Below are 26,131 nucleotides of genomic sequence, written 5' to 3' on the forward strand. Positions count from 1 at the left end.
GAACTCTCTACCCCAAATGGCTGTGGAAGTTTAGTCATTGAGTATGTTTAAAGAAGACTTACCAGGGGTAAGCAATGGGGTACATGTCTCTGGCACAGAGTCTGTCCCTGTTGCTCAGAACGGAAGGGGGAAGACGAGCAGAGCATTAGTCATTGAGGACTCCGTAGTTAGGGGAACGGATAGGAGGTTCTGTGGGAACGAGAGAGACTCACGTTTGGTGTGTTGCCTCCCAGGTGCCAGGGCTCGTGATGTCTCGGATCGTGTTTTTAGGATCCTTAAGGGGGAGGGGGAGCAGCCCCAAGTCGTGGTACACATAGGCACCAACGACATAGGTAGGAAGATAGATGAGGATTTAAGGCAGAAATTCAGGGAGCTAGGGTGGCAGCTTAGATCGAGAACAAACAGAGTTGTTATCTCTGGGTTGTTGCCCGTGCCACGTGCTAGCGAAACGAGGAATAGGGGGAGAGAGGAGTTGAACACGTGGCTGCAGGGATGATGTAGGAGGGAGGGTTTTGGTTTCCTGGATAATTGGGGCTCTTCCTGGGGTAGGTGGGACCTCTACAAACAGGATGGTCTTCACCTGAACCAGAGGGGTACCAATATCCTGGGGGGGGGGGGGGGGAGATTTGCTAGTGCTCTTCGGGGGGGTTTAAACTAATTCAGCAGGGGGATGGGAACCTAAATTGTAGTTCCAGTGTACAGGATGTTGAGATTAGTGAGGTCAGGGATAAGGTTTCAAGGACGCAAGAGGGCACTGACAGGCAAGAATTTGGTTTAATGTGTGTCGACTTCAACGCCAGGAGCATCCGAAATAAGGCGGGTGAGCTTGCAGCATGGGTTGGTACCTGGGATCTCGATGTTGTGGCCATTTCGGAGACATGGATAGAGCAGGGGCAGGAATGGATGTTGCAGGTTCCGGGATTTAGATGTTTCAGTAAGAAAAGAGAAGATGGTAAAAGAGGAGGGGGGGGGGGAGGTGTGGCATTGTTAATCAAGGAGAGTATTACAGCGGCAGAAAGGACGTTTGAGGACTCGTCTACTGAGGTAGTATGGGTCGAGGTTAGAAACAGGAGAGAAGAGGTCACCCTGTTGGGAGTTTTCTATAGACCTCCGAATCGTTCCAGAGATGTAGAGGAAAGGATAGCGAAGATGATTCTCGACAGGAGCGAGAGTAACAGGGTAGTTGTTATGGGGGACTTTAACTTTCCAAATATTGACTGGAAATACGATAGTTCGAGTACTTTAGATGGGTCAGTTTTTGTCCAGTGTGTGCAGGAGGGTTTTCTGACACAGTATGTAGACAGGCCAACCAGGGGCGATGCCACTTTGGATTTGGTACTGGGTAATGAACCCAGCCAGGTGTTAGATTTAGATGTAGGTGAGCACTTTGGTGATAGTGATCACAATTCGGTTAGGTTTACCTTAGCGATGTACAGTGACAGGTATATACCGCAGGGCAAGGATTATAGCTGGGGGAAAGGAAATTATGATGCGATTAAGCAAGATTTATGATGCGTAGGATGGGAAAGTAAACTGCAGGGGATAGGCACAATCGAAATGTGGAGCTTATTCAAGGAGCAGCAAAAGCGTGTCCTTGAGAAGTAAGTACCTGTCAGGCAGGGAGGAAGTTGTCGAGCGAGGGAGCCGTGGTTTACTAAAGAAGTTGAAGCGCTTGTCAAGAGGAAGAAGAAGGCTTATATTCGGATGAGACGTGAAGGCTCAGTTTGGGCGCTTGAGAGTTACAAGCTAGCCAGGAAGGATCTAAAGGGAGAGCTAAGAAGAGCAAGGAGAGGGCACGAGAAGTCATTGGCGGATAGGATCAAGGAAAACCCTAAGGCTTTCTGTAGGTATATCAGGAATAAAAGAATGACTAGAGTTAGATTAGGGCCAATCAAGGATAGTAGTGGGAAGTTGTGTGTGGAATCAGAGGAGATAGGGGAAGCGTTAAATGAATATTTTTCGTCAGTATTTACAGTAGAGAAAGAAAATGTTGTCGAGGAGAATACTGAGATTCAGACTACTAGGCTAGATGGGATTGAGGTTCACAAGAAGGAGGTGTTAGCAATTTTGGAAAGTGTGAAAATAGATAAGTCCCCTGGGCCAGATGGGATTTATCCTAGGATTCTCTGTGAAGCCAGGGAGGAGTTTGCAGAGCCTTTGTACTTGATCTTCATGTCGTCATTGTCGAGAGGAATAGAGCCGGAAGACTGGAGGATAGCAAATGTTGTCCCCTTGTTCAAGAAGGGGAGTAGAGACAGCCCTGGTAATTATAGGCCTGTGAGCCTTACTTCGGTTGTGGGTAAAATGTTGGAAAGGGTTATAAGAGATAGGATTCATAATCATCTTGAAAAGAATAAGTTCATTAGCGATAGTCAGCACTGTTTTGTGAAAGTAGGTCGTGCCTCACAAACCTTATTGAGTTTTTCGAGAAGGTGACCAAACAGGTGGATGAGGGTAAATCAGTGGATGTGGTGTATATGGATTTCAGTAAGGCGTTTGATAAGGTTCCCCACGGTAGGCGATTGCAGAAAATACGGAAGTATGGGGTTGAAGGTGATTTAGAGCTTTGGATCAGAAATTGGCCAGCTGAAAGAAGACAGAGGGTGGTGGTTGATGGCAAATGTTCATCCTGGAGTTTAGTTACTAGTGGTATACCGCAAGGATCTGTTTTGGGGCCACTGCTGTTTGTCATTTTTATAAATGACCTGGATGAGGGTGTAGAAGGCTGGGTTAGTAAATTTGCGGATGACACGAAGGTCGGTGGAGTTGTGGATAGTGCCGAAGGATGTTGTAGGGTACAGAGGGACATAGATAGGCTGCAGTGCTGGGCTGAGAGATGGCAAATGGAGTTTAATGCGGAAAAGTGTGAGGTGATTCACTTTGGAAGGAGTAACAGGAATGCAGAGTACTGGGCTAATGCGAAGATTCTTGGTAGTGTAGATGAGCAGAGAGATCTTGGTGTCCAGGTACATAAATCCCTGAAAGTTGCTACCCAGGTTAATAGGGCTGTTAAGAAGGCATATGGTGTGTTAGCTTTTATTAGTAGGGGGATCGAGTTTCGGAGCCACGAGGTCATGCTGCAGCTGTACAAAACTCCGGTGAGGCCGAGTATTGCGTGCAGTTTTGGTCAACGCATTATAGGAAGGATGTGGAAGCTTTGGAAAGGGTGCAGAGGAGATTTACTAGGATGTTGCCTGGTATGGAGGGAAGGTCTTACGAGGAAAGGCTGAGGGACTTGAGGTTGTTTTCGTTGGAGAGAAGGAGGAGGAGAGGTGACCTAATAGAGACATATAAGATAATCAGAGGGTTAGATAGGGTGGATAGTGAGAGTCTTTTTCCTCGGATGGTGATGGCAAACATGAGGGGACATAGCTTTAAGTTGAGGGGTGATAGATATAGGACAGATGTTAGAGGTAGTTTCTTTACTCAGAGAGTAGTAGGGGCGTGGAACGCCCTGCCTGCAACAGTAGTAGACTCGCCAACTTTAAGGGCATTTCAGTGGTCATTGGATAGACATATGGATGAAAATGGAATAGTATAGGTCAGATGGTTTCACAGGTCGGCGCAACATCGAGGGCCGAAGGGCCTGTACTGCGCTGTAATATTCTAATAATGTTCTAATAAAGAATTGGTATTTAGAAACCTGTCAATGATATAAAGTGATATGAGGATAGTGTTTGAAAAAGACAGTGAAGTTGATGATCAGCCATGATCATATTGAATGACACGGCATGCTCAATGGGCTGAATGGCCTTCTGCTTGTCCTATGTTCCCATGTAAAATAACAGGCAGCTTTGTGCTTGTTCATGACTGAAACGTTCCCACCATCGTATCACCTTGAGATTCTTACTGCACTGCAATTACATGGTTTATTCTATCCCTCTTTTTTCTTAAACAAAGTTTAACTGATGCAAACCACCAATCCAATGGCACCACTTCCACAACCAAAGAGGAATGAAAGATGCCTCCAATTGACTCTGCTATTTCCTCCTTTCCTTCCCTCAACAACTCTCAGTTAACCCATCCAAATCGGCTAAATGTCCTACTTCATTGTGGTACAAAAATATTTGATTGAAAGGGGTTAACTGAACCTTGTTTGTTCAATGACTGTAATTAATGTCAGTCTCCATAGACCCTAATTGTAGCATTGGAGGGTTTTGTTATTCTATTAATAAGGGATTGCTTTCAGTGTGTTATTCCATTGTGTCAGTGGGAGCATCATCCCCGGCAATAACAGAGATCAGCAGTTGCAGAGAAACTGAGAGAATAGATCAGAATCTGAGAGCAACAGATTGGAATGTTACAACAATGGGTCAGAATCTGAGAACGATAGATTGGAATGTTACAACAATGGATCAGAATCTGAGAACAATAGATTGGAATGTTGCAACAATGGAAAGGAGTTTATCCTCTTGTTTTTTCCATCTTACTGCAGAATATTATTGGGTAACATTAGACCATCGGATCTATTGGGCACTGATGATGATTCAGTATATTTACTATCCGATTCTCGCTATTGTTGGTGTCCTTGGTAAGTCTCTCACTCTCTATCTAGCTATTAATTAATTAATTAATTAATTAATCGAGCTATCCATCATGACTAATTACATGACCGACTAACACCTTTTTTAATTCATTCATGGGATGTGTGCGTCGCTGGCCAGGGCAGATTTTATTGCTCATTCCTAATTGCCCTTGTTAAAGCCTTGTTGATCCGCTGCAGTCCATGTGAGGCACGTAGACCCACAGTGGTGATGGTAAGGGAGCACCAGGATTTTCACCCAGCGACTGTGAAGCAATGGCGATATAGTTCCAAGTCAGGCTGGTGTGTGACTTGGATGGGAACTTACTGGTGGTGTTGTTCACATGCATTTGCTGCCCTTGTCCTTCTAGGTGGTAGGGGTCGCGGATTTGGAACGTGCTCTCAAAGGATCGTTGGTGCGTTGCTACAGTTCATCTTGCAGATGGTACACACTGCTGTCACTGTTTGTCAGTGGTGGAGTGAGTGAATGTTTGTGGAAGGGGTGCCAGTCAAGCGGGCTGCTTTGTCCTGGATGGTGTCGAGCTTCTTGAGTGTTGTTGGAGCTGCACCCATCCAGGCAAGTGAAGAGAATTCCATCACATTCCTGACTTGTGCCTTGTAGATGTTGGCGGGCTGTGGGGAGTCAGGAGGTGAGTTACTCGCCACAGGATTCCTAGCCTCTGACCTGCTCTTGCAGCCACGCTATATATATATGGCTACTCCAGTTCAGTTTCGGGTCAAGGGTAACCACTAGGATGTTGATAGTGGGGGATTCAGCGATGGTAATGCCATTCAATATCAAGGGGAGATAGTTAGATTCTCTCTTGTTGGAGATGGTCATTAACCTGCACTTGTGTGGCACGAATGTTATTTGCCACTTATCAGCCCCAGCCAGGATATTGTCCAGGTCTTGCTGCATTTCCAGAAGGACTGCTTCAGTATTTGAGGAGTTGTGAATGGTGCTGAACATTGTGCAATAATCAGTGAAGATCCCCCCTCCTGGCCTTATGATTGAAGGAAGGTCATTGATGAAGCAGCTGAAGATGCTTGGGCCTGGGACACTACCCTGAGGAACTCCTGCAGTGCTGTCCGAGAGCTCAGATGATTGACCTGCAACAACCACAACCATCTTCCTTTGCGATAGGTTTGTCTCCAACCAGCGGAGAATTTCCCCCCTGATTCCATTGATTCCAGTTTTGCTTGGGCTCCTTGATGCCGTACTCGGTCAAATGATGCCTTGATGTCAAGGGCAATCACTCTCACCTCATCTCTTGAGATCAGCTCTTTTGTCCATGTTTGAACGAAGGCTGTGGTGTGGTCAGGTGCTGAGTGTCCCTGGCAGAGACCAGACTGAGTGTCACTGAGCAGGTTATTGCTAAGCAAATGCTGCTTGATGGCATTGTCGATGATACCTTCCATCACTTTACTGTGATTGAGAGTAGACTGATGGGGTGGTAGTCAGCCCTATTGGACTTGTTCTGCTTTTTGCGTACATGACATGCATAGGCAATTTTCCACATTGTCGGGAAGATGCCAATGTGGTCGCTGTACTGGAAAGGCTTGGCTACGGGCGCGGTAAGTTCTGAAGCACAGGGCTTCAGTACTATTGCTGGAATACTGTCAGGGCCCACAGTTTGTGCAGTATCCTGTGTCTTGTGTTTTTATTGATATTAAGAAGAGTGAATCGAATTCGCTGAAGTTTGACATCGGTGATAATGGAGACTGAAGGAGGAGGCCGAGATAATTATCAACTTAGAAATTCTGGTTGAATATTTCTGAAAATGCTTCTGCCTTATCTTTCGCACTGATGTGCTGGGCTCCCCCATCATTGAGGATGGGAATATATGTGGAGCCACCTCCTCCAGTTAGTTGTTTAATTGTCCACCACCTTCATGGCTGGATGTGGCAGGACTGCAGAGTTTAGTTCTGATCCGTTGGCTATGGGATCACATAGCTCTGTCTCTCGCATGCTGCTTATGCAGTTTGGCACTCAGATAGTCCTCGGTTGTAGCTTCACCTGGTTGACACATCATTTTGAGGTAAGCCTGGTGCTGCTCCTGGTATGCCCGCCTGCACTCTTCATTGAACCAGGGTTAGTCTCCAGGCTTGATGGTAATAGTAGAGTGGGTGATATGCAGGGCCATGACGTTACACATTGTGTTTGAGTACGATTCTGCTGCTGCTGATGGACCACAGCGCCTCATGGATGCCCAGTTTTGCATTGCTAGATCTGTTCGAAATCCATCCCATCTAGCACGGTGATAGTGCCACACAACACGATGGACGGTATCCTCAATGTGAAGGCGGGACTTCGTCTCCACAAGGACTGTGCGGTGGTCACTCCTAACAATACTGTCATGGATATATGCATCTGCAGCAGGCGGATTGTTGAGAGCAAGGTCAAGTATGCGTTGCCCTCTTGTTGGTTCCCTCATGACCTGCTGCAGACCCAGTCTAGCAGCTTTGTCCTTTAGGACTCAGCCAGCTCGGTCAGTAGTGGTGCTACCGAGCCACTCTTGGTGATGGGCATTGAGGTCCCCCACCCAGGGTACATTCTGTGCCCTTGCCACCATCAGTGCTTCCTCCAAGTGGTGTTCAACATGGAGGGGCACAGACTCATCAGCTGAGGGTGGGCCGTAGGTGGTAATCAGTAGGAGGATTCCTTGTCTATGTTTGGCCTGATGCCTTGAGACTTCATGGGGTCAGGAGTCAATGTTGAGGGCACCCAGGGCAACTCCCTCCCTCCTGTATACCACTGTTCCACCACCTCTGCTGGGTCTGTCCTGCCGGCGGGACAGGACATACCCAGGGAGAGTGATTGCAGTGTCTGGGACATTGTCAGCAAGGTATGATTTCGTGAGTATGACTACGTCAGGCTGTTGCTTGACTTGTCTGTGGGACAGCTCTCCCACTTTGGCACAAGCCCACAGATGTTACTAAGGAGGACTTTGCAGGGTCGTCAGGGGTGGGTTTGCCATTGTCGTTTCTGGTGCCTAGGTCGATGCCGTGTGGTTGCTCGGTTTCATTCTTTTTGTTGACTTCGTAGCAGTTAGGTACAACTGAGTGGCTTGCTAGGCCATTTCAGAGGGCATGAAATAGTCAACCACATTGCTGTGGATCTGGAGTCACCTGTCGGCCAGACCAGACAAGGATAGCAGATTTCCTTCTCTAAAGGACATTAGTGAACCAGATAGGTTTTTACAAAAATCGACAATGGTTTCATGGCCAATATTAGACTAGCTTTTTAATTCCAGATTTATTAATTGAATTAAAGTTTCACCTTCGAATTCTTTTAATTTTACCAACATTGACTGGGATTCACTTAATGTTAGAGGTCTATATGGAGCAGAATTTGTAAGGAGCATCCAGGAGGGTTTTCTAGAGCAGTATGTAGATAGTCCAACTCGGGAAGGGGCCATACTGGACCTGGTGTTGGGAAATGAGCCGGGCCAGGTGGTTGAAGTTTCAGTAGGGGTCTACTTTGGGAATAGTGATCACAATTCCGTAAGTTTTAGAATACTCATGGACAAAGACGAGAGTGGACCTAAAGGAAGAGTGCTAAATTGGGGGAAGGCCAACTATACCAAAATTCGGCAGGAGCTGGGGAATGTAGATTGGGAGCAGCTGTTTGAAGGTAAATCCACTTTTGATATGTGGGAGGCTTTCAAAGAGAGGTTGATTAGCGTGCAGGAGAGACATGTTGCTGTGAAAATGAGGGGTAGAAATGGCAAGATTAGGGAACCATGGATGACTGGTGAAATTGTGAGACTAGCTAAGAGGAAAAAGGAAGCACACATAAGGTCTAGGCGGCTGAAGGAAGACGAAGCTTTGAAAGAATATCGGGAGTATAGGACCAATCTGAAACGAGGAATTAAGAGGGCTAAAAGGGGTCATGAAATATCTTTAGCAAACAGGGTTAAGGAAAATCCCAAAGCCTTTTATTCATATATAAGGAGCAAGAGGGTAACTAGAGAAAGGATTGGCCCACTCAAGGACAAAGGAGGAAAGTTATGCGTGGAGTCAGAGAAAATGGGTGAGATTCTAAACGAGTACTTTGCATCGGTATTCACCGAGGAGAGGGACATGACGGATGTTGAGGTTAGGGACAGATGTTTGAGTACTCTAGGTCAAGTCGGCATAAGGAGGGAGGAATTGTTGGCTATTCTAAAAGGCATTAAGGTGGACAAGTCCCCAGGTCCGGATGGAATCTATCCCAGGTTACTGTGGGTAGCGAGAGAGCAAATAGTTGGGGCCTTAACAGATATCTTTGAAACATCCTTAAATACGGGTGAGGTCCCGGAGGACTGGAGAATTGCTAATGTTGTCCCCTTGCTTAAGAAGGGTAGCAGGGAAAATCCAGGTAATTATAGACCGGTGAGCCTGACGTCAGTGGTAGGGAAGCTGCTGGAGAAGATACCGAGGGATAGGATCTATTCCCATCTGGTAAGAAAATGGGCTTATCAGTGATAGGCAACATGGTTTTGTGCAGGGAAGGTCATGTCTTACCAACTTAATAGAATTCTTTGAGGAAGTGACAAAGTTGATTGATGAAGGAAGGGCTGTAGATGTCATATACATGGACTTCAGTAAGGCGTTTGATAAGGTTCCCCATGGTAGGCTGATGGAGAACGTGAAGGCGCATGGGGTCCAAGGTGTACTAGCTAGATGGATAAAGAACTGGCTGGGCAACAGGAGACAGAGAGTAGAAGTGGAAGGGAGTTTCTCAAAATGGAGACGTGTGACCAGTGGTGTTCCACAGGGATCCGTGCTGGGACCACTGTTGTTTGTGATATACATAAATGATTTGGAGGAAAGTATAGGTGGTCTGATTAGCAATTTTGCAGACGACACTAAGATTGGTGGAGTAGCAGATAGTGAAGGGGACTGTCAGAGAATACAGCAGAATATAGATAGACTGGAGAGTTGGGCGGAGAAATAGCAGATGGAGTTCAATCAGTGCAAATGCGAGGTGATGCATTTTGGAAGATCCAATTTAAGAGTGAACTAGACAGTAAATGGAAAAGTCCTGGGGAAAATTGATGTACAGAGAGATTTGGGTGTTCAGGTCCATTGTTCCCTGAAGGTGGCAACGCAGTTCAATAGAGTGGTCAAGAGGCAAACGGCATGCTTTCCATCATCGGACGGGGTATTGAGTACAAGAGTTGGCAGGTCATGTTACAGTTGTATAGGACTTTGGTTCGGCTACATTTGGAATACTGCGTGCAGTTCTGGTCGCCACATTACCAAAAGGATGTGGATGCTTTGGAGAGGGTGCAGAGGAGGTTCACCAGGATGTTGCCTGGTATGGAGGGCGCGAGCTATGAAGAGAGGTTGAGTAGATTAGGATTATTTTCAATAGAAAGACGGAGGTTGAGGGGGGACCTGATTGAGGTGTACAAAATCATGAGAGGTACAGACAGGGTGGATAGCAAGAAGCTTTTTCCCAGAGTGGGGGATTCAATTACAAGGGGACACGAGTTCAAAGTGAAAGGGGAAATGTTCAGGGGGGATATGCGTGGAAAGTTCTTTACGCAGAGGGTGGTGGGTGCAATGAATGCATTACCAGCGGAGGTGGTAGACGCGGGCACGATAGCGTCTTTTAAGATGTATCTAGACAGATACATGAATGGGCAGGAAGTAAAGAGATACAGACCCTTGGAAAATAGGCGACAGGTTTAGATAGAGGATTTGGATTGGCGTAGGCTTGGAGGGCCGAAGGGCCTGTTCCTGTGCTGTAATTTTCTTTGTTCTTTGTTCTTTGTTCTGCTGTGGTGGGATTCGACCCCCTGTTCCCAGAGCAATACGCTGTGTGTCCCCGTTATTAGTCCGGTAACAATGGCACCGCATCCCACCGTCTCTTCTGTGATATTATCCTCCGTGTGAACCCCATAGCTGTGGTATTAAATTAAAACATTGCATCTGTCTTTATCAAGGACGAAGATGCACCCCAGGCAATGTTGAAAGAGGAGGTAAGTCAGACACTAGACGGGTTTAAAATAGATAATGTGGAAGTAGTAGATAGGCTGTCTGTACTTAAGTGGATAAAGCACCAGGGAGATGCATCCAAGGATACTGAGGGAGGTGAGGGTGGAAGTCCCTGAGGCACTTGCCATAATTTATCATTCTTCCGTAGACTGGGGTGGTAGCAGAGGACTGGAGAATTGGAAACGTGACACTCCAGGTCAAAAAATAGTGTCAAGATAAGCCCAGCAGCTGCAGGCCAGTCAGTTTAACCTCGGTGGTGGGAAAGCGTCTAGAAAAAATAATTTGGCCTAAAATCAATCGTCACATAGACAAATGTACGCTAATTATGGAACGGCAGCATGATTCCATTAAGGCAAAAGCATGTTTAACTAAGTTTCTGGAGTTTTTATAAGAAGGTTACAGAGCGGATTGATGAGGGTGATGCTGTTGATGAGGCGTACATGGACCTCCAGAAGGCATTTGATACAGTGCCACACGCAACACTGATACAAAATTAGCTTAGTGACAGGAAACAGAAAGTAGTGATTAATGGATATTTTCGAGCTGGAGGAAGATTTGTAGTGGAGTTTCCCAGGGATCAGTGTTGGGATCCTTGCTTTTCCTGGTTTATATTAATGACCTGGACCTTGGTGTGCAGGGCGCAATTTCAAAGTTTGCAGATTATACGAAACTTGGAAGCATTGTCAACTGTGAGCAGGATATTGTAGAACTTCAAAAGGACATAGACAAGTTGGTGGAATGGGCAGAGAGGTGGAAAATAAAGTTCAATGCATAGAAATGTGAAGTGATTCATTTTGGTAGGACTTGTGTAACTTGTGAGATGGACTGAAAACACAAGCATGCTCATTTTTTGTGAAACTGTGTTCTCCCTTGTTTGTGTCATACTGATGTTTTTGATTGGTTTGTTTGTGTTCAACGTTAGCAGTCCGGTTTGGTAGAACCACACTCAAAAATGAGTCCATAGCATTCTCTACATGCTGTGGCATATAGGAGCTCATGGACACACCATGCGTCCAAAACAACCACTTCTGCAGGAAGTGTTACCGGCTGCAGAAGCTTGATCTCTGGGTTTCGGAAGTCGAACGGTGGCTGGTGTCGCTGTTGTGCATCCGCGAGGCAGAGACCTATGTGGATAGCACGTTTAGAGAGGTGGTCACACCGCAGGTTAGAAACATACAGGCAGATGACTGCCAGGCAGTTTAAGAGAACCAGGCACGGAGTGCAGGATTCCCCTGATATGATCTCACTCACTAATCGAATTTCCATTTTGGATACTGGTGAGGGTGACGGTTCCTCAGTGGAGTGCAGTAAGAGCCAGGTTGGTGGCATCACAGGTGGCTCAGCTGCACGGGAGAGGAGGAAGAGGAGTGGAAGAGCAATAGTGATAGTGGATTCGTTAGTTAGGGGAACAGACAGGCGGTCCTGCGGCAGTAAACGTGACTGCATGATGCTGTGTTGCCTCCCTGGTGCCACGGTCAAGGATTTCATGGAAAGGCTGAATAACATTCTTCTGGGGGAGGGTGAACAGCCAGAGGTCGTGGTCCATACTGGTACCAATGAAATATGTAAGAAGGGGATGAGCTCCTGAAAGCAGATTTTAGGGAGCTCGGAAGGATATTATAAAGAAAGCCCTCAAAAGCAATAAACTCAGTATTACTCCCAGTCCCACTGTTAGTGAAATAGGAATAGGAGAATTTAGTGAACACGTGGCTGGAGAACTGGAGTACGAGGGAGGGCATCAGATTTCTAAGACATTGGGACCGGTTCTGGGGCAAGTGGGACCTGTACATGATGGATGGGTTGCATCGTATCGGGGCTTGGATCAATATCCTCGCAGGGCGATTTGCTAGTGCTGTTCGGGAGGGTTTATGCTAAATTGTCATTGGTATGGAACTTGTCAGGTGTGCGAGAACCAGGAGCAACTATTAGAGAAGAATACCAAGGTGCACAGAACGGTGGGGTTGATAGATAACACGCGAGTAGGGATAGTATGTTATTAGGTGGTGCCAGAGTAAGGGAGAAAGTAATAAAGTCTGAATAAAGGTTAATGCACTTGTATGTGAATACAACGAGTGTTGTTAATAAGACTGGTGACGTACAGGTGCAGTGTGCCATGAGGAAATATAGTGTTGCAGCAATAACAGAGACCTGGCACAATGAAGGGCACAACTGGGTGTTAATATTCCTGGATACTCGGTATTCAGGAAAGACAGGAACGTGAAAAAAGGGGGAAGGTTGGCATTATTGATTAAGGAGAACATTGCAGTGCTGGAGAAGTAGGATGTCCCAGAAATGTAGGACCGATTCAATTTGGCTAAAGCTAAGGTTCAAAAAAGATGCAGTTACATTGCTCGGTGTTGCCTATAGGCCACCAGCGAGTGGGAAGGACGTGGCGGAACAAATTTCAAGGAAATTACAGAAAGGAACAACAATTATAGGGTAGTTATAAAGGGGGACTTTAATTAACAAAACATGGACTGGAATAATATTAGTGTAAAGGGCAGTCAGGGGCAAGAGTTCCAAGAATATGTTCAGGAACATTACATAAACAGGTCATTCTCACATTGGCAGGCTGTGACTATTGGGGTACTGCAGGGATCTGTGCTTGGGCCACAGCTGTTCACAGAATATATCAGTGACTTGGATGTGGGGACCAAATGTAGTATTTCCAATTTTGCAGATGACGCAAATTTTGGTGGGAATGTGTGTTGTGAGGAAAATGTAAAGCGGCTTCAAAGGGATTTGGACAGAGTTAGTGAGTGGGCAAGAACGTGGCAGATGGAATATAATGTGGAAAATGTGAGGTAATCCACTTTGGTAGGAGGAATAGATGTGCAGAGTATTTCCAAAATTGTAAGAGATTAGAAAATGTAGATGCACAAAGAGACCTGTGTGGCCTTATTAATAAATCACTGGAAGTTAACATGCAGGTGCTGCAAGCCATTAAGAAGGCTAATGGCATGCTAGCCTTTATCTTAAGAGGATTTGATCACTGGAGTGGTGAAGTCTTGTATCAATTGTATAGAACCTTGTGTAGACCACACCTGGAGCACTGTGTGCAATTTTGTTCCCCATACCTTAAGAAGGATATTATTGCCTTAGAGGGAGTGCAGCAAAGGTTCAACAGACTTGTTCTTAGGATGGTGGGACTGTCCTACGAAGAGAGATTGGGGAAACTGGGCCTGTATTCGCTAGCGTTTCCAGGAATGAGAGGTGATGTAATTGAAATCTACAAAATACTTAACCGGTTAGACAGGGTAGATGGAGGTAATATGTTTCCCCTGGTTGGAGAGTCTAGAACCATGGGACACAATTTCAAAACAAGGGGGAATTCACTTAGGACAGAGATGAGGAGGAATTTCGTTATTCGGAGGGTTGTGAATCTTTGTAATTCTCTACCCCAGAGGGCTGTGGAAGCTCATTCATTGGGTCTGTTTAAAGCAGAGATTGACAGATTCCCAAACACAAATGGCATAATGAGATATGAGGGTAGGGCGGGAACAAGCATTGAAGTGGATTATCATAGAATCATAGGAAGTTTAAGGCACAGAAAGAGGCCACTTGACCCATCTTGTCTGTGCTGTCCGAATAACGATCCACCTATTCCAATCTCAACTTCCAGTATTTGATCAATAGCCCTGCAGATTATGGCACTTAAGGTGCATATCCAGACTCCTTTTGAATGAGTTGAGGGTCTCTGCCTCAACTACCTTTTCAGGCAGTTATTTCCAGAGCATCACCACCCTTTGGGTGAAAAGGTTTTTCCACATCTCTCCTCTAATGTTTCTCCCAATCCCTTTAAATCTATGCCCGCTAGTCACTGACCTCTCTGCTAAGTTGAGTAGACACTTCACCTCCACTCTATCCTGGCCCCTCAAAGTTTTGTACATTTCAATCAGATCTCCTCTCAGCCTTCTCTGTTCCAATGAGAACAACCCCAGCCGATCCAATCTTTCTTCATAGCTGCATTTTCCCAGTCCTGGATAAATCCTCGTAAATCTCCTCTGTGCCCTCTTCGTGCAATTGCATATTTTCTGTAATGTGGTGACCAGAACTGCACACAGTACTCAAGTGTTGTCCTCGCCAATGAGTTATACAGTTCCAACATAACCTCCTGCTCTTATATTCTATACCTCGCCTAATAGAGAAAAATATTCCATATGCTTCTTATCCACCTTATCGACCTGTCCTGCTACCTTCAGTGATCTTTGGACATTCATTCCAATGTCCCTCACTTCCTCTACACGTCTCAGTATTTTCCCATTAATCGTGTATTCCTTTGCCTTGTTTTACCTCCCCAAATGCATCACCTCACACTTCTCCAGGTTGAATTCCATTTGCCACTTTTCTGCCCATCTGAATAGACCATCAATATCTTCTGCAGCCTACAGCTATCCTCCTCTCTATCTATCACATGGCCAATCTTTGTGTCATCTGCAAACTTCTTGATCATGGTCCCTACGTTTACCTTCAAATTATTAATATATACCACAAAAAGCAGGGGACCCAATACTGAGCCCTGTGAAACACCACTGAAAGCAGCCCTCCAGTCGGTAAAACGCCCATCAACAATTACCCTTTGTTTCCTGCCACTGAGCTAATTATATACCCACCTTGCTGTATTTCCCTGGATCCCATGGGATTTTATTTTTCCAACCAGTCTGCCAGGTGGGACATTGTCGAACGCCTTGCTAAAATCCACGTAGTCCACACCAATTGTACTATCCTCATCTATCTTCCTTGTTACTTCTTCAAAAAATTCGATCAGGTTGGTCAAACAAGATCTTCCCTTAACAAATCCATGCTGACTATCCTAGATTAACCTGTGCCTTTCTAAGCGCCAGTTTAGCCCGCCTCTCAGAATAGATTCCAATAATTTCCGCACTACTGAGGTGAGACCGATTGGCCTGTAATTATTCAGTTTATCCCTCAATCACTTTTCAAATAGATGTACAATGTGAGCAGTTCTCTAATCCTCCGGTACTACACCTGTATCCCGTGAAGACAATAAAATGATGGTCAGACCTTCTACTAATCCATCTCTTGCTTCTTTTATCAGTCTAGGATTCATTTCATTCGGTCCTTGTGATTTATCAACTCGCAAGGATGCTACTCCCATTAATGCTTCCTCTCTCCCTATGTTTATCATATCCAAAACTTCACAGTCTCCCTCCTTAACTACAATATCTGCGCCCCCCCTTTTGTAAAGACAGACGCAAAGTATTCATTAAGAGCCATACCAATATCTTCCTCCCCGACACATAGGTTACATTTTCGGTCTATTACGGGCCCTACTCTCCACTTAGTTATCCTCTTACTCTTAATGTACTGCAAAAAAAATCCTTGGGTTCACATTGATTTTGCTTGCCAATATTCTTTCATGATCTCTTTTTGCTTTCCTAATTTCCATTATGATATTAGCCCACCACTTTCTATGCTCTTGGTTTTCTGCAATGTTGAGTTTTCGGTGTCGGACAAAAGCTTTCCTGTTCTGCCTCATCTTATCTTATCGGGTGCTTGGGGCGGCACAGTGGCGCAGTGGTTAGCCTCACAGCTCCAGCGACCCGGGTTCGATTCCGGGTGCTACCTGTGCGGAGTTTGCAAGTTCTCCCTGTGTCTGCGTGGGTTTCCTCCGGGTGCTCTGGTTTCCTCCCACATGCCAAAGACTTGCAGGTTGATAGGTTAATTGGCCATTATAAATTGCCCCTAGTATAGGAAAGTGGCAGGGAAATGTAGGGACAGGTCTGGATGTGGTAGGAATATGGGATTAGTGCAGGATTAGTATAAATGGGTGGTTGATGGTCGGCACAGACTCGGTTGGCCGAAGGGCCTGTTTCAGTGCTGTATCTCTAAACTAAAACTAAACTTAATATCCACGGGGGTTGAGATTTGGCCGCCTCACCCTTTTTCTTTGTTGGAACATGTTTACCCTGAACACCTTGAATCTCCCCTTTTAGTGCCTCCCGCTGCTCTGAGACTGATTTACCTTCAATTAGCTGTTTCCAGTACACTTTCGCTAAATCACTCCTCAGTTTAGTAAAATTGGCTTTGCCCCAATTGAGAACTCGGACTCCTGTTCTCTGCTTGTCCTTTTCAACAATTATGTTAAAACTGACTGAATTATGATCACTACCACCAAAACACTCTCCCACTGCTACTTCTACCTGCCCACCTTCATTTTCTAAAAGTAATTCTAAAATTGCCCCCTCTCTTTTTGAACTTGGCAGATACTGGGCAGAAATGTTCTCCTGATTGCATCTCAAGAGTTCTGCTCCATCAAATCCTTTCAAACTAAAACTATCCTATTTAATATTTGGGGAATTTAAATCCCTTATATTGCTGCCCTATTGTTCATCCAGTTCTCAGTTCTTTGAGCACATGTCTGCTCTTCTACCTCCCTCTGACTTTGTGAGGGTCTATAGTACACGCTCAGCATCATATTGAATGGCAGGGCAGGATCGATGGCCTGAATGTTCTACTCCTGCTCCTATGTTGCTATATTCTACAACTGTATGTTTCTAGTCCAACGAGAAAGCAGGCAGTGCTAGACTTAATTCTTGGGAATGAGGTGGGCCAAATGGATCAATTATCAGTAGGAGAGCACTTAGGGATAGCGATCATTGCATCATAAGAATTAGGCTGACTATGGGAAAGGATAAAGAGCAATCCAGACTAAGAATGATTAACGGGGGGGGGGGGCTAACTTCAATGGGGTAAAAATGGAACTGGGGCAAATAAACTGGAGTCAAAAGGTGACAGTAAGGCTGGTAGATGAACAATGGGCGACCTTCAAAGAATAGATAGTTTGGGCACAGTCAAGGTATATTACATCGAAAGGGGAAAGCACGGCAAACAGATCCAGAGCTCCTTGGATGTCAAAAGAGGTAGTGATTACGATAAAGTAGAAAAATTGCGCTGATGACAGATGCCAGGTAGAAAATACTAGGCTGAATATAGAAGGTCCAGAGGGGATGTGAAAAAGCAAATATGAGAAACAAAAAGAGTGCATGAACAGAGATTGGCAGCTTGCATTAAAAGATATGCCAAAGTATTTAATCGACATTTAAATAGTAAAAGGGTGGTAAAAGCAGAAGTGGGGCCGATTAGGGACCGAAAAGGGGATTAACCCATGGAGGCAGAGGGCATAGCTGAGGTATTAAATGAATACTTTGCATCTGTCTTTACCAAGGAAGAAGATGCAACCCAGGCAATGGTGGAACAGGAGGTAATTCAGACAGTAGAGAAGTTTAAAATTGATAAAGAGGATGTATTCTCTAGGCTGTCTGTACATCAAGTGGATAGAGCACCAGGACCAGATAGATGCATCCAAGGTTACTGAGGGAAGTGAGGGTAGAAATTGCAGACTTTCAAAAGGCATTTGATACAGTGTCACACAACAGACTAGTGAGCAAACTTGTAGCTCATGGAATAAAATGGATGATGGGAACGTGGATATGAAGTTGGCTGAGTGACAGGAAAGAAAATGTATTGGTTGTTGGATGTTTTCCAAGCTGCAGAAAAGTTAGTAGTGGAGTTCTCCAGGGGTCCGTGTCGGGACCCTTGCTTTTCCTGATATATATTAACAACTTACACCTTGGAGCACAGGGTATGATTTCAAAGATTGTAGATGAAACGAAAGTTGGAAGCATCGTGAACTGTGAAGAGGATAGTGTTAATCTGCATAAGGACATAGACAAGTTGGTGGAATGGGCAGGCAGGTGACAAAAGACGTTCAATGCAGAGAAATGGGAAGTAATTCATTTTGGTAGGAAGAACATGGAGAGACAACATAAAATAAAGGGTACAATTCTAAAGGGAGTGCAGGAGCAGAGGGACCTGCGTGTATATGTGCAGAAGTCATTGAAGGTGACAGGACAGGTTGAGAGAGCGGTTTATAAAACACATAGTATACTGGGCTTCATTAATAGGAGCAAAGAGTACAAGAACAAGGAAGTCATGTTGAACTTGTACATGACACTGGTTCGGCCTCAGCTGGTGTATTGCGTCCAATTCTAGGTGCTGCACTTTAGGAAATATGTGATCACATTGGAGAGAGTACAGAAAGGATTCGTGCGAAGGTTTCGAGTGATGAGGAATTTCAGTTATGAAGATAGACTGGAGACGTTAGGACTGTTTTCCTCACAGAAGAGAAGGCCGAGAAGTGATTTTATAGAGGTGTTCAAAATCATGAGGAGACTGGACAGAGTAGATAAAGAGAAACTGGTCCCACTCGTGAAAGAAATGAGAACGAGTGGGCACTGATATAACTAAATTGGTACAGAAGTAAAAGTGAAATGAGGCAGTACCTTTTCGTGCAGCGAGTGGTTAAGATCTGGAATGTGTTGCCTGAGAGTGTGCTGGAGGCTGGTTGAATTGAAGCATTCAAAAGGGAATTATACAGTTATCTGAAAAGGAAGAACGTGCAGGGTTACGGCGAGAAGGCAGAGAATGGAACTGAGGGAGTTGCTCTTTCAGAGAGCTGGTGAGGACACGATCGGCAGAATGGCCTCCTCCAGCACATTAACGATTCTGTGATGTACCAAAACCTCAGCAGGTGTATACCCTGTACTGGAGGGTGAGATTGTTCTATCCTTCAGCAGGAAATTAGCCAACCGCTGAAACATACTGGGATTTGAACAACCATGAAGCATGTGTTTCGTCATTGCTTCTTTCACTATCCTAAGGATCTTTCAGCAGCTCCATTTGATGCCAGATGATAATGAAGTGAGGGGAGGTTTGATAGCATTTCGCTTCATGAAATTTTGGAACGAGGCAGAATTGAATTGAGAGCCATTATCTGAGACAAACTCGTTTGGTAAAGCATGAGAAGCAATAATAGCATTGGTGTTTACATTCATGACCTTGATTTGATCCATTTCGAGTGGTTATCAATCAGAACTAAGAAATTGTAATTTTATTTTCTTACAAAGCTATACATGAATTCTTTGAAATGGTCGACTCGTCCATGGCCATAATTGCTAAGGCATTTGAAGCAGCTTATTTCCGCAGTTTTGGCACATAGTACATTTGCTCACCAATAATCCTCGATAGCTGCCTAGAAAAGGCCAATAAACTAAACGTCTTGCATAGATTTCATACTGACCATTTCTGTGTGTTCGGTATGGAATTCTGTCAGAATTCTATCTCTCAAACAACTTGGTACCACCACTTTATGACCCCACTTCATGCAGTCTTGTTCACAAGGCAACTCATTGTGATGATTGTGGAATGGTTTCAGTTACCCGCCTGTACACTGGTCACTTTCTATCCATCCATTCAATGCCTGTTCATGGATTTTTTTTTCAACACTGAGTCCTTCTGAGTTTCAGCTGCAATTTCAGTTGCAGTGATTGGAAAGTCATCATCCACTACACCTATTATGAAGATTGCACCTTCACTGCCTAATTCTGAGATCTAATGCAGCAAACACGACAGTATATCAGCGTTAACATTTTTTTTTAGAACATCGATGTTGCGCCGACCTGTGAAACCATCTGACCTACACTATTCCATTTTCATCCATATGTCTATCCAATGACCACTTAAATGCCCTTAAAGTTGGCGACTCTACTGTTGTTGCAGGCAGGGCGTTCCACGCCCCTACTACTCTCTGAGTAAAGAAACTACCTCCAACATCTGTCCTATATCTATCACCCCTCAACTTAAAGCTATGTCCCCTCGTGTTTGCCATCACCATCCGAGGAAAAAGACTCTCACTGTCCACCCTATCTAACCCTCTGATTAACTTATATGTCTCTATTAAGTCACCTCTCCTCCTCCTTCTCTCCAACGAAAACAACCTCAAGTCCCTCATCATTTCCTCGTACGACCTTCCCTCCATACCAGGCAACATCCTAGTAAATCTCCTCTGCACACTTTCCAAAGCTTCCACATCCTTCCTGTAATGCGGTGACGAGAACTGCACGCAATACTCCAGGTGCGGTCTCACCAGAGTTTTGTACAGCTGCAGCATGACCTCGTGGCTCCGAAACTCGATCCCCCTACTAATAAAAGCTAACACACCATATGCCTTCTTAACAGCCCTATTAACCTGGGTAGCAACTTTCAGGGATTTATGTACCTGGACACCAAGATCTCTCTGTTCATCTACACTGCCAAGAATCCTCCCATTAGCCCAGCACTCTGCATTCCTGTTACTCCTTCCAAAGTGAATCACCTCACACTTTTCCGCATTAAACTCCATTTGCCATCTCTCAGCCCAGCTCTGCAGCCTATCTATGTCCCTCTGTACCCTACAACATCCTTCGGCACTATCCACAACTCCACCGACCTTCGTGTCATCCGCAAATTTACTAACCCACCCTTCTACACCCTCTTCCAGGTCATTTATAAAAATGACAAACAGCAGGGGCCCCAAAACAGATCCTTGTGGTACACCACTAGTAACTAAACTCCAGGATGAACATTTGCCATCAACCACCACCCTCTGTCTTCTTTCAGCTAGCCAATTTCTGATCCAAAGCTCTAAATCACCTTCAACCCCATACTTCCGTATTTTCTGCAGTAGCCTACCGTGGGGAACCTTATCAAACGCCTTACTGAAATCCATATACACCACAGCCACTGCTTTACCCTCATTCACCTGTTTGGTCACATTCTCGAAAAACTCAATAAGCTTTGTGAGGCACGACCTACCCTTCACAAAACCGTGCTGACTATCGCTAATGAACTTATTCTTTTCAAGATGATTATAAATCCTTTCTCTTATAACCTTTTCCAACATTTTACCCACAACCGAAGTAAGGCTCACATGTCTATAATTACCAGGGCTGTCTCTACTCCCCTTCTTGATCAAGGGGACAACATTTGCTATACTCCAGTCGTCCGGCACTATTCCTGTCGACAATGACGACATAAAGATCAAGGACAAAGGCTCTGCAATCTCCTCCCTGGCTTCCCAGAGAATCCTAGGATAAATCCCATCTGGCCCAGGGGACTTATCTATTTTCACACTTTCCAAAATTGCTAACACCTCCTCCTTGTGAACCTCAATCCCATCTTGCCTAGTAGTCTGAATCTCAGTATTCTCCTCGACAACATTTTCTTTCTCTTCTGTAAATACTGACGAAAAATATTCATTTAACGCTTCCCCTATCTCCTCTGATTCCACACACAACTTCCCACTACTATCCTTGATTGGCCCTAATCTAACTCTAGTCATTCTTTTATTCCTGATATACCTATAGAAAGCCTTAGGGTTTTCCTTGATCCTATCCGTCAATGACTTCTCGTGTCCTCTCCATGCTCTTCTTAGATCTCCCTTTAGATCCTTCCTGGCTAGCTTGTAACTCTCGTGCACCCTAACTGAGCCTTCACGTCTCATCCTAACATAAGCCTTCTTCTTTCTTTTGACAAGCGCTTCAACTTCTTTAGTAAACCACGGCTCCCTCGTTCGACAACTTCCTGCCTGCCTGACAGGACATGCAGTAGCTGCTCCTTGAATAAGCTCCACATTTCGATTGTGCCCATCCCCTGCAGTTTCCTTTCCCATCCTACGCATCCTAAATCTTGCCTAATCGCATCATAATTTACTTTCCCCCTGCTATAATTCTTGCCCTGCGGTATATACCTGTCCCTGCCCATCGCTAAGGTAAACCTAACCGAATTGTGATCACTATCACCAAAGTGCTCACCTACATCTAAATCTAACACCTGCCCGGTTTCATTACCCAGTACCAAATCCAATGTGGCATCGCCCCTGGTTGGCCTGTCTACATACTGTGTCAGAAATCCCTCTTGCACACACTGGACAAAAACTGACCCATCTAAAGTACTCGAACTATAGTATTTCTAGTCAATATTTGGAAAGTTAAAGTCCCCCATAGCAACTACCCTGTTACTCTCCGAACTGTGATATTTGACGATGTAATCATACTGTAAGAGAAGTACAGCCCACCTTTCATCCTTCATGCTCCCACTGTCAATATTGTCGAATTTGGTCCCAGAATAATTCGTAGATATTTATGATCTGTTACTGGGGTGTAGTTTTCATATTTCAAAAACTGGTGAAGCCTTATCATACAGAAGATGATTCCAATCACTTCCTTTTCTACCTGCGTGTAGTTGCATTCACTCTTCGTCAATGCACATGAAGAACATGCTTCTCTTGACCATCATACATGGCATGATTGATCACTGCTTCAACTCCATAGGTGAAGCCTTGCATGTTGGCTGCAGGTCACGATTTGTGCTATGATGAATGTGTAGTGCATCACCTGTCAAACTTATCTTACGTGCATACCTTCAGAGAGAACAAAGGCACACTTGCTCTTTTTTGAACTTCTCATTGAGATCAGGGAGACCTTTTAATACTTCATCCATCACTTGAAGATTCTCTTCCTCTGTTGCAGTCATGAACAACGCATCATCCTGATTACACAAGCAATGGATAACTCATTACAAAATCTTATTAATTGTATGTTGGAAGCTTTTTGGAGAGAACCTCACACCATAAGACAGCTTTGTGCACGAGTATAACACCACGTGTGCATTTATTGTAAGATACTGCCGACTCCTTAGATCCACCATGAGCTATGCATAAGCATGGGACAAATCCAACTTCATGAAAAGCTTGCATCCCAGGAAGTCCGCATACAACGTTTGAGAGGTCGGCAGTGGGTACTGCTCATTATCCACTGCCTGGTTGATTGCAACTTTGTAGTCCTTGCATAGTCTTATGATTTTGTTCTGACCTGGGCACGACTACAATCGGGGTTACCAATCTCTGAAATCAGTTTTCTCTCACACACTGTTCCTCTATGGCGTCTATATCTCGTCTTCAGCCTGGGTTCTTAGAGCATAAGGAACTGGCCCAGCTTTTCAATTTACTGGTTTTGATTCAGACCTGATTCAGATGTGCACTTTCACACCGATTATGTCTTCATAGCTAGCCACGGACATGTTGCTGAAAATTATTCAATGGCTGAGAAAGTTTATTGACTGTCTCAAAGTGGAAAATGTGCTTCCACTCTAACTTCAGCTTGTCAAGTCAGTCTTTGATCACTAACATTGGTTGGTTGAGATATTTCACTGCAACAATAGGTAACTTGAGGGACTTGCCATTATGTTGGAAATTACACTCCATTTGTCCACACGTTTCTAACACATCAGAAGAGTAGTTTTCCACCTGAGCTGTGCTCTCAGTTAGAGGTACGACACTGAATTTGACCTCGTAAATATCTGCATTCATAATGGAGCAATTTTCACTGCTGATTTACTAACTCCTTTGCACAAAGCTCTCTGTCATTTGAGTTATTGCGAGTGGCATAAACATTGAAGAGCCATAGCTCCTCTTTACTTAAGCACTCTTGATTTACTGAAGATTTTGAACTGCACCCTTGTGCTGTAAGTGTTTTGCATTCCACCGGAATGATTTCCCTTTCTTGCTTTGGCCTTTTCTCAGCTAGCAGTTGCAATGTGGTCATTCGTTTGGCAATTAAAACATTTGCCATTTCCCTACTGACACGCTAATGCGTGTGGTTGCCCTTCCAGTGATAACGAGACACTGAACCGCCATCACCAGCATACTTCTGACTAGTTTTCTCCTCATAGGCTTGGCAAAATCCTTCTAACTGTGGAAAAAAGCTGTACTAGTCACTTGCACAGGATGAATTCTCCGTGCATTTTTGTGGTAACTTCTATAGAACGAGTCATCGTTTACACCAGCTCAAATATAAGATTTTGTGTATTTAGTAACTCCACCAATCCACACACAAATCTGATTCATAATGCACGGTCAAAGAATGTGCTGAAACTGCAATGGAATATTAAATTGTTCACTGCCGCAATGTACTCACCAACTGTTTCACCACTTTTTGCATGTCTGGTTCCTACTTTGTAGCTTTCCACTATCTCTAATGGCTTTGAGTTGAAATGTTCCACCAACTTATTGATGATTGTTTCAAATGACACATTGTTTACCTTGTTCGGGTAGGATTTGTTCGTGTGCCACACACTTCCAAGCCAATCTCCATTAATAGCATTGTTTTCTTACAGTCTGAGCCTTGATATCTTCATTTTCACCTTCAAAATGTTATTAGCCCTAAAAATCATATCAATTATTTTAATATAAGAACTGAATGTTTGTTGAGCACTCTCATATGTTCCTCGTCTTCCACTGTATCCCATGGGCTCTGCCATATTGTCCCAAAATAAGCACGTTTATCCGATGTACAAATGGTATCTTCACCATCTGATTCAGCCTTGGAGCCAGCCAAATTCTCCATCACCCAAGTAGGACAGTCACCAGAAGCCGCATGATCTTTTTCACTGCAGTCCCTGCTGCTGTCAACTGCCTGTATTAATGAACTTTTATCTCATCTTGTCATCACCATTTTTAGCAAGCTGATGAAATCTGCAGTTTGTGGAGCAATGGAGGGGTGAGGGGGGGGTGGGGGCGGAGGTGTCGGCTGTGTCAGCTGCTGGCTGATCAAATGACTTGTTGAATGTTGGGTCCCTGACATTTTTTTTTCAAAGCTTGTCTTTTAAGACATGCCCTAACTGAAAGGGAAACTAACATTGAAACAGAAATGGAAAGCAATGCTGAAACAGAAACTGGGAAAATCTTTGGGTTTCTGGGGAAACTGAAACTGATTGGAATCAGATAAAATAAGACATATTCCTCTCTATATCAGGCCAATCACCCAGGAGTGGACCACCGTCAAGCTAAAGAAAGTGAAGATTGAATTCAGCAACTGTTTCTTTTACTTAAAGTGGCTGATTAAACAGACCTGGCCATTAAGTGCTTACAGCTGTCACTGAAGGGCTTGGATAAATGTGCTACTGGTGGATGCACACCATCGAGACTGTAGTAAGCAGAGTTGAGGAAGTTCCGGAGAGGTGGGCTGTTCTGGTGGAAACTGTACGTGTTCAGTTTGCAATAGAATGGAAACTGCTGTCAGATTAAAGACAGCAGTCAAATCCTGGGAGAAAGGAGCTGAGGAGGTTCAGAACTTTGATGGACTTTGTGGCTGCAAATGGTGCCAGATATGCTGAGAGGACAGCCCAGTAATTCTGTAGGATCTATTTCTGTTTTGGCTGCAGCAGCCGTCACACAAGGGGGTAGCAACAGGTGTACTTGAGTTTCGAAGTAGCAGTCCAGCATTAGATGCTTTCTTGATATTTCAGTATCTCCCAATACAAAAGAGGCAACAGGAATCACTCTTGAGGCAGGGATTCTTCAGAGACTGGAGGCAAAATGAATCTGTTACCTTTCAAACTGCAGGGGCTTCCTATCTGCAAAACAGCTTTTCCTCCACAGAGAGTAGCAACTCCTCTTTTCCTGGGTATGTTTCTCCCTCCGGGGGTCCTTTCCTCTCTCCAGGTAGGCGATAGCCACACCTCAAAAGTAGGATTTCTTTTTGCAAGAGAGGCAAGTCTTCTTTTACAGAGAGTTGCTTTTTTCGCTGGTTTGCAAAAGGCTCACTGCATGTTGCTGGTCCAGGTTGCACGTATTTCACAGTGCAAACTGAGACTAAAATTAACAATCAAATCATGTGACAGTTATAACTATTCCTCTCATTTTCTTGTTGTGCTGCTTGGAACAAGGTGCCTTGCAGTCTGTGAACACTTCACTCAGTCCACAACTTAAATATCATCTCTTAA

At 44.6% G+C, this 26,131-nt stretch overlaps 1 protein-coding gene across 1 annotated transcript in view; it reads left to right on the forward strand.

Annotated features, from left to right (window-relative positions):
• The first annotated feature begins 207 nt into the window (after nucleotides 1-207).
• LOC137359290 (probable G-protein coupled receptor 139) overlaps nucleotides 208-26,131 on the forward strand; it is a 33,362-nt gene continuing 7,438 nt past the window's right edge. The window contains exons 1-2 of the mRNA XM_068025328.1: nucleotides 208-217; nucleotides 4,292-4,531. Coding sequence (XP_067881429.1) covers nucleotides 4,309-4,531 — 223 coding nt within the window. The 5' untranslated portion in view covers nucleotides 208-217; nucleotides 4,292-4,308. The remainder of the gene's footprint in view (nucleotides 218-4,291; nucleotides 4,532-26,131) is intronic.

This window comes from Heterodontus francisci, unplaced genomic scaffold (genome assembly GCF_036365525.1).
Source record: "Heterodontus francisci isolate sHetFra1 unplaced genomic scaffold, sHetFra1.hap1 HAP1_SCAFFOLD_146, whole genome shotgun sequence".
NCBI lineage: Eukaryota > Metazoa > Chordata > Chondrichthyes > Heterodontiformes > Heterodontidae > Heterodontus > Heterodontus francisci.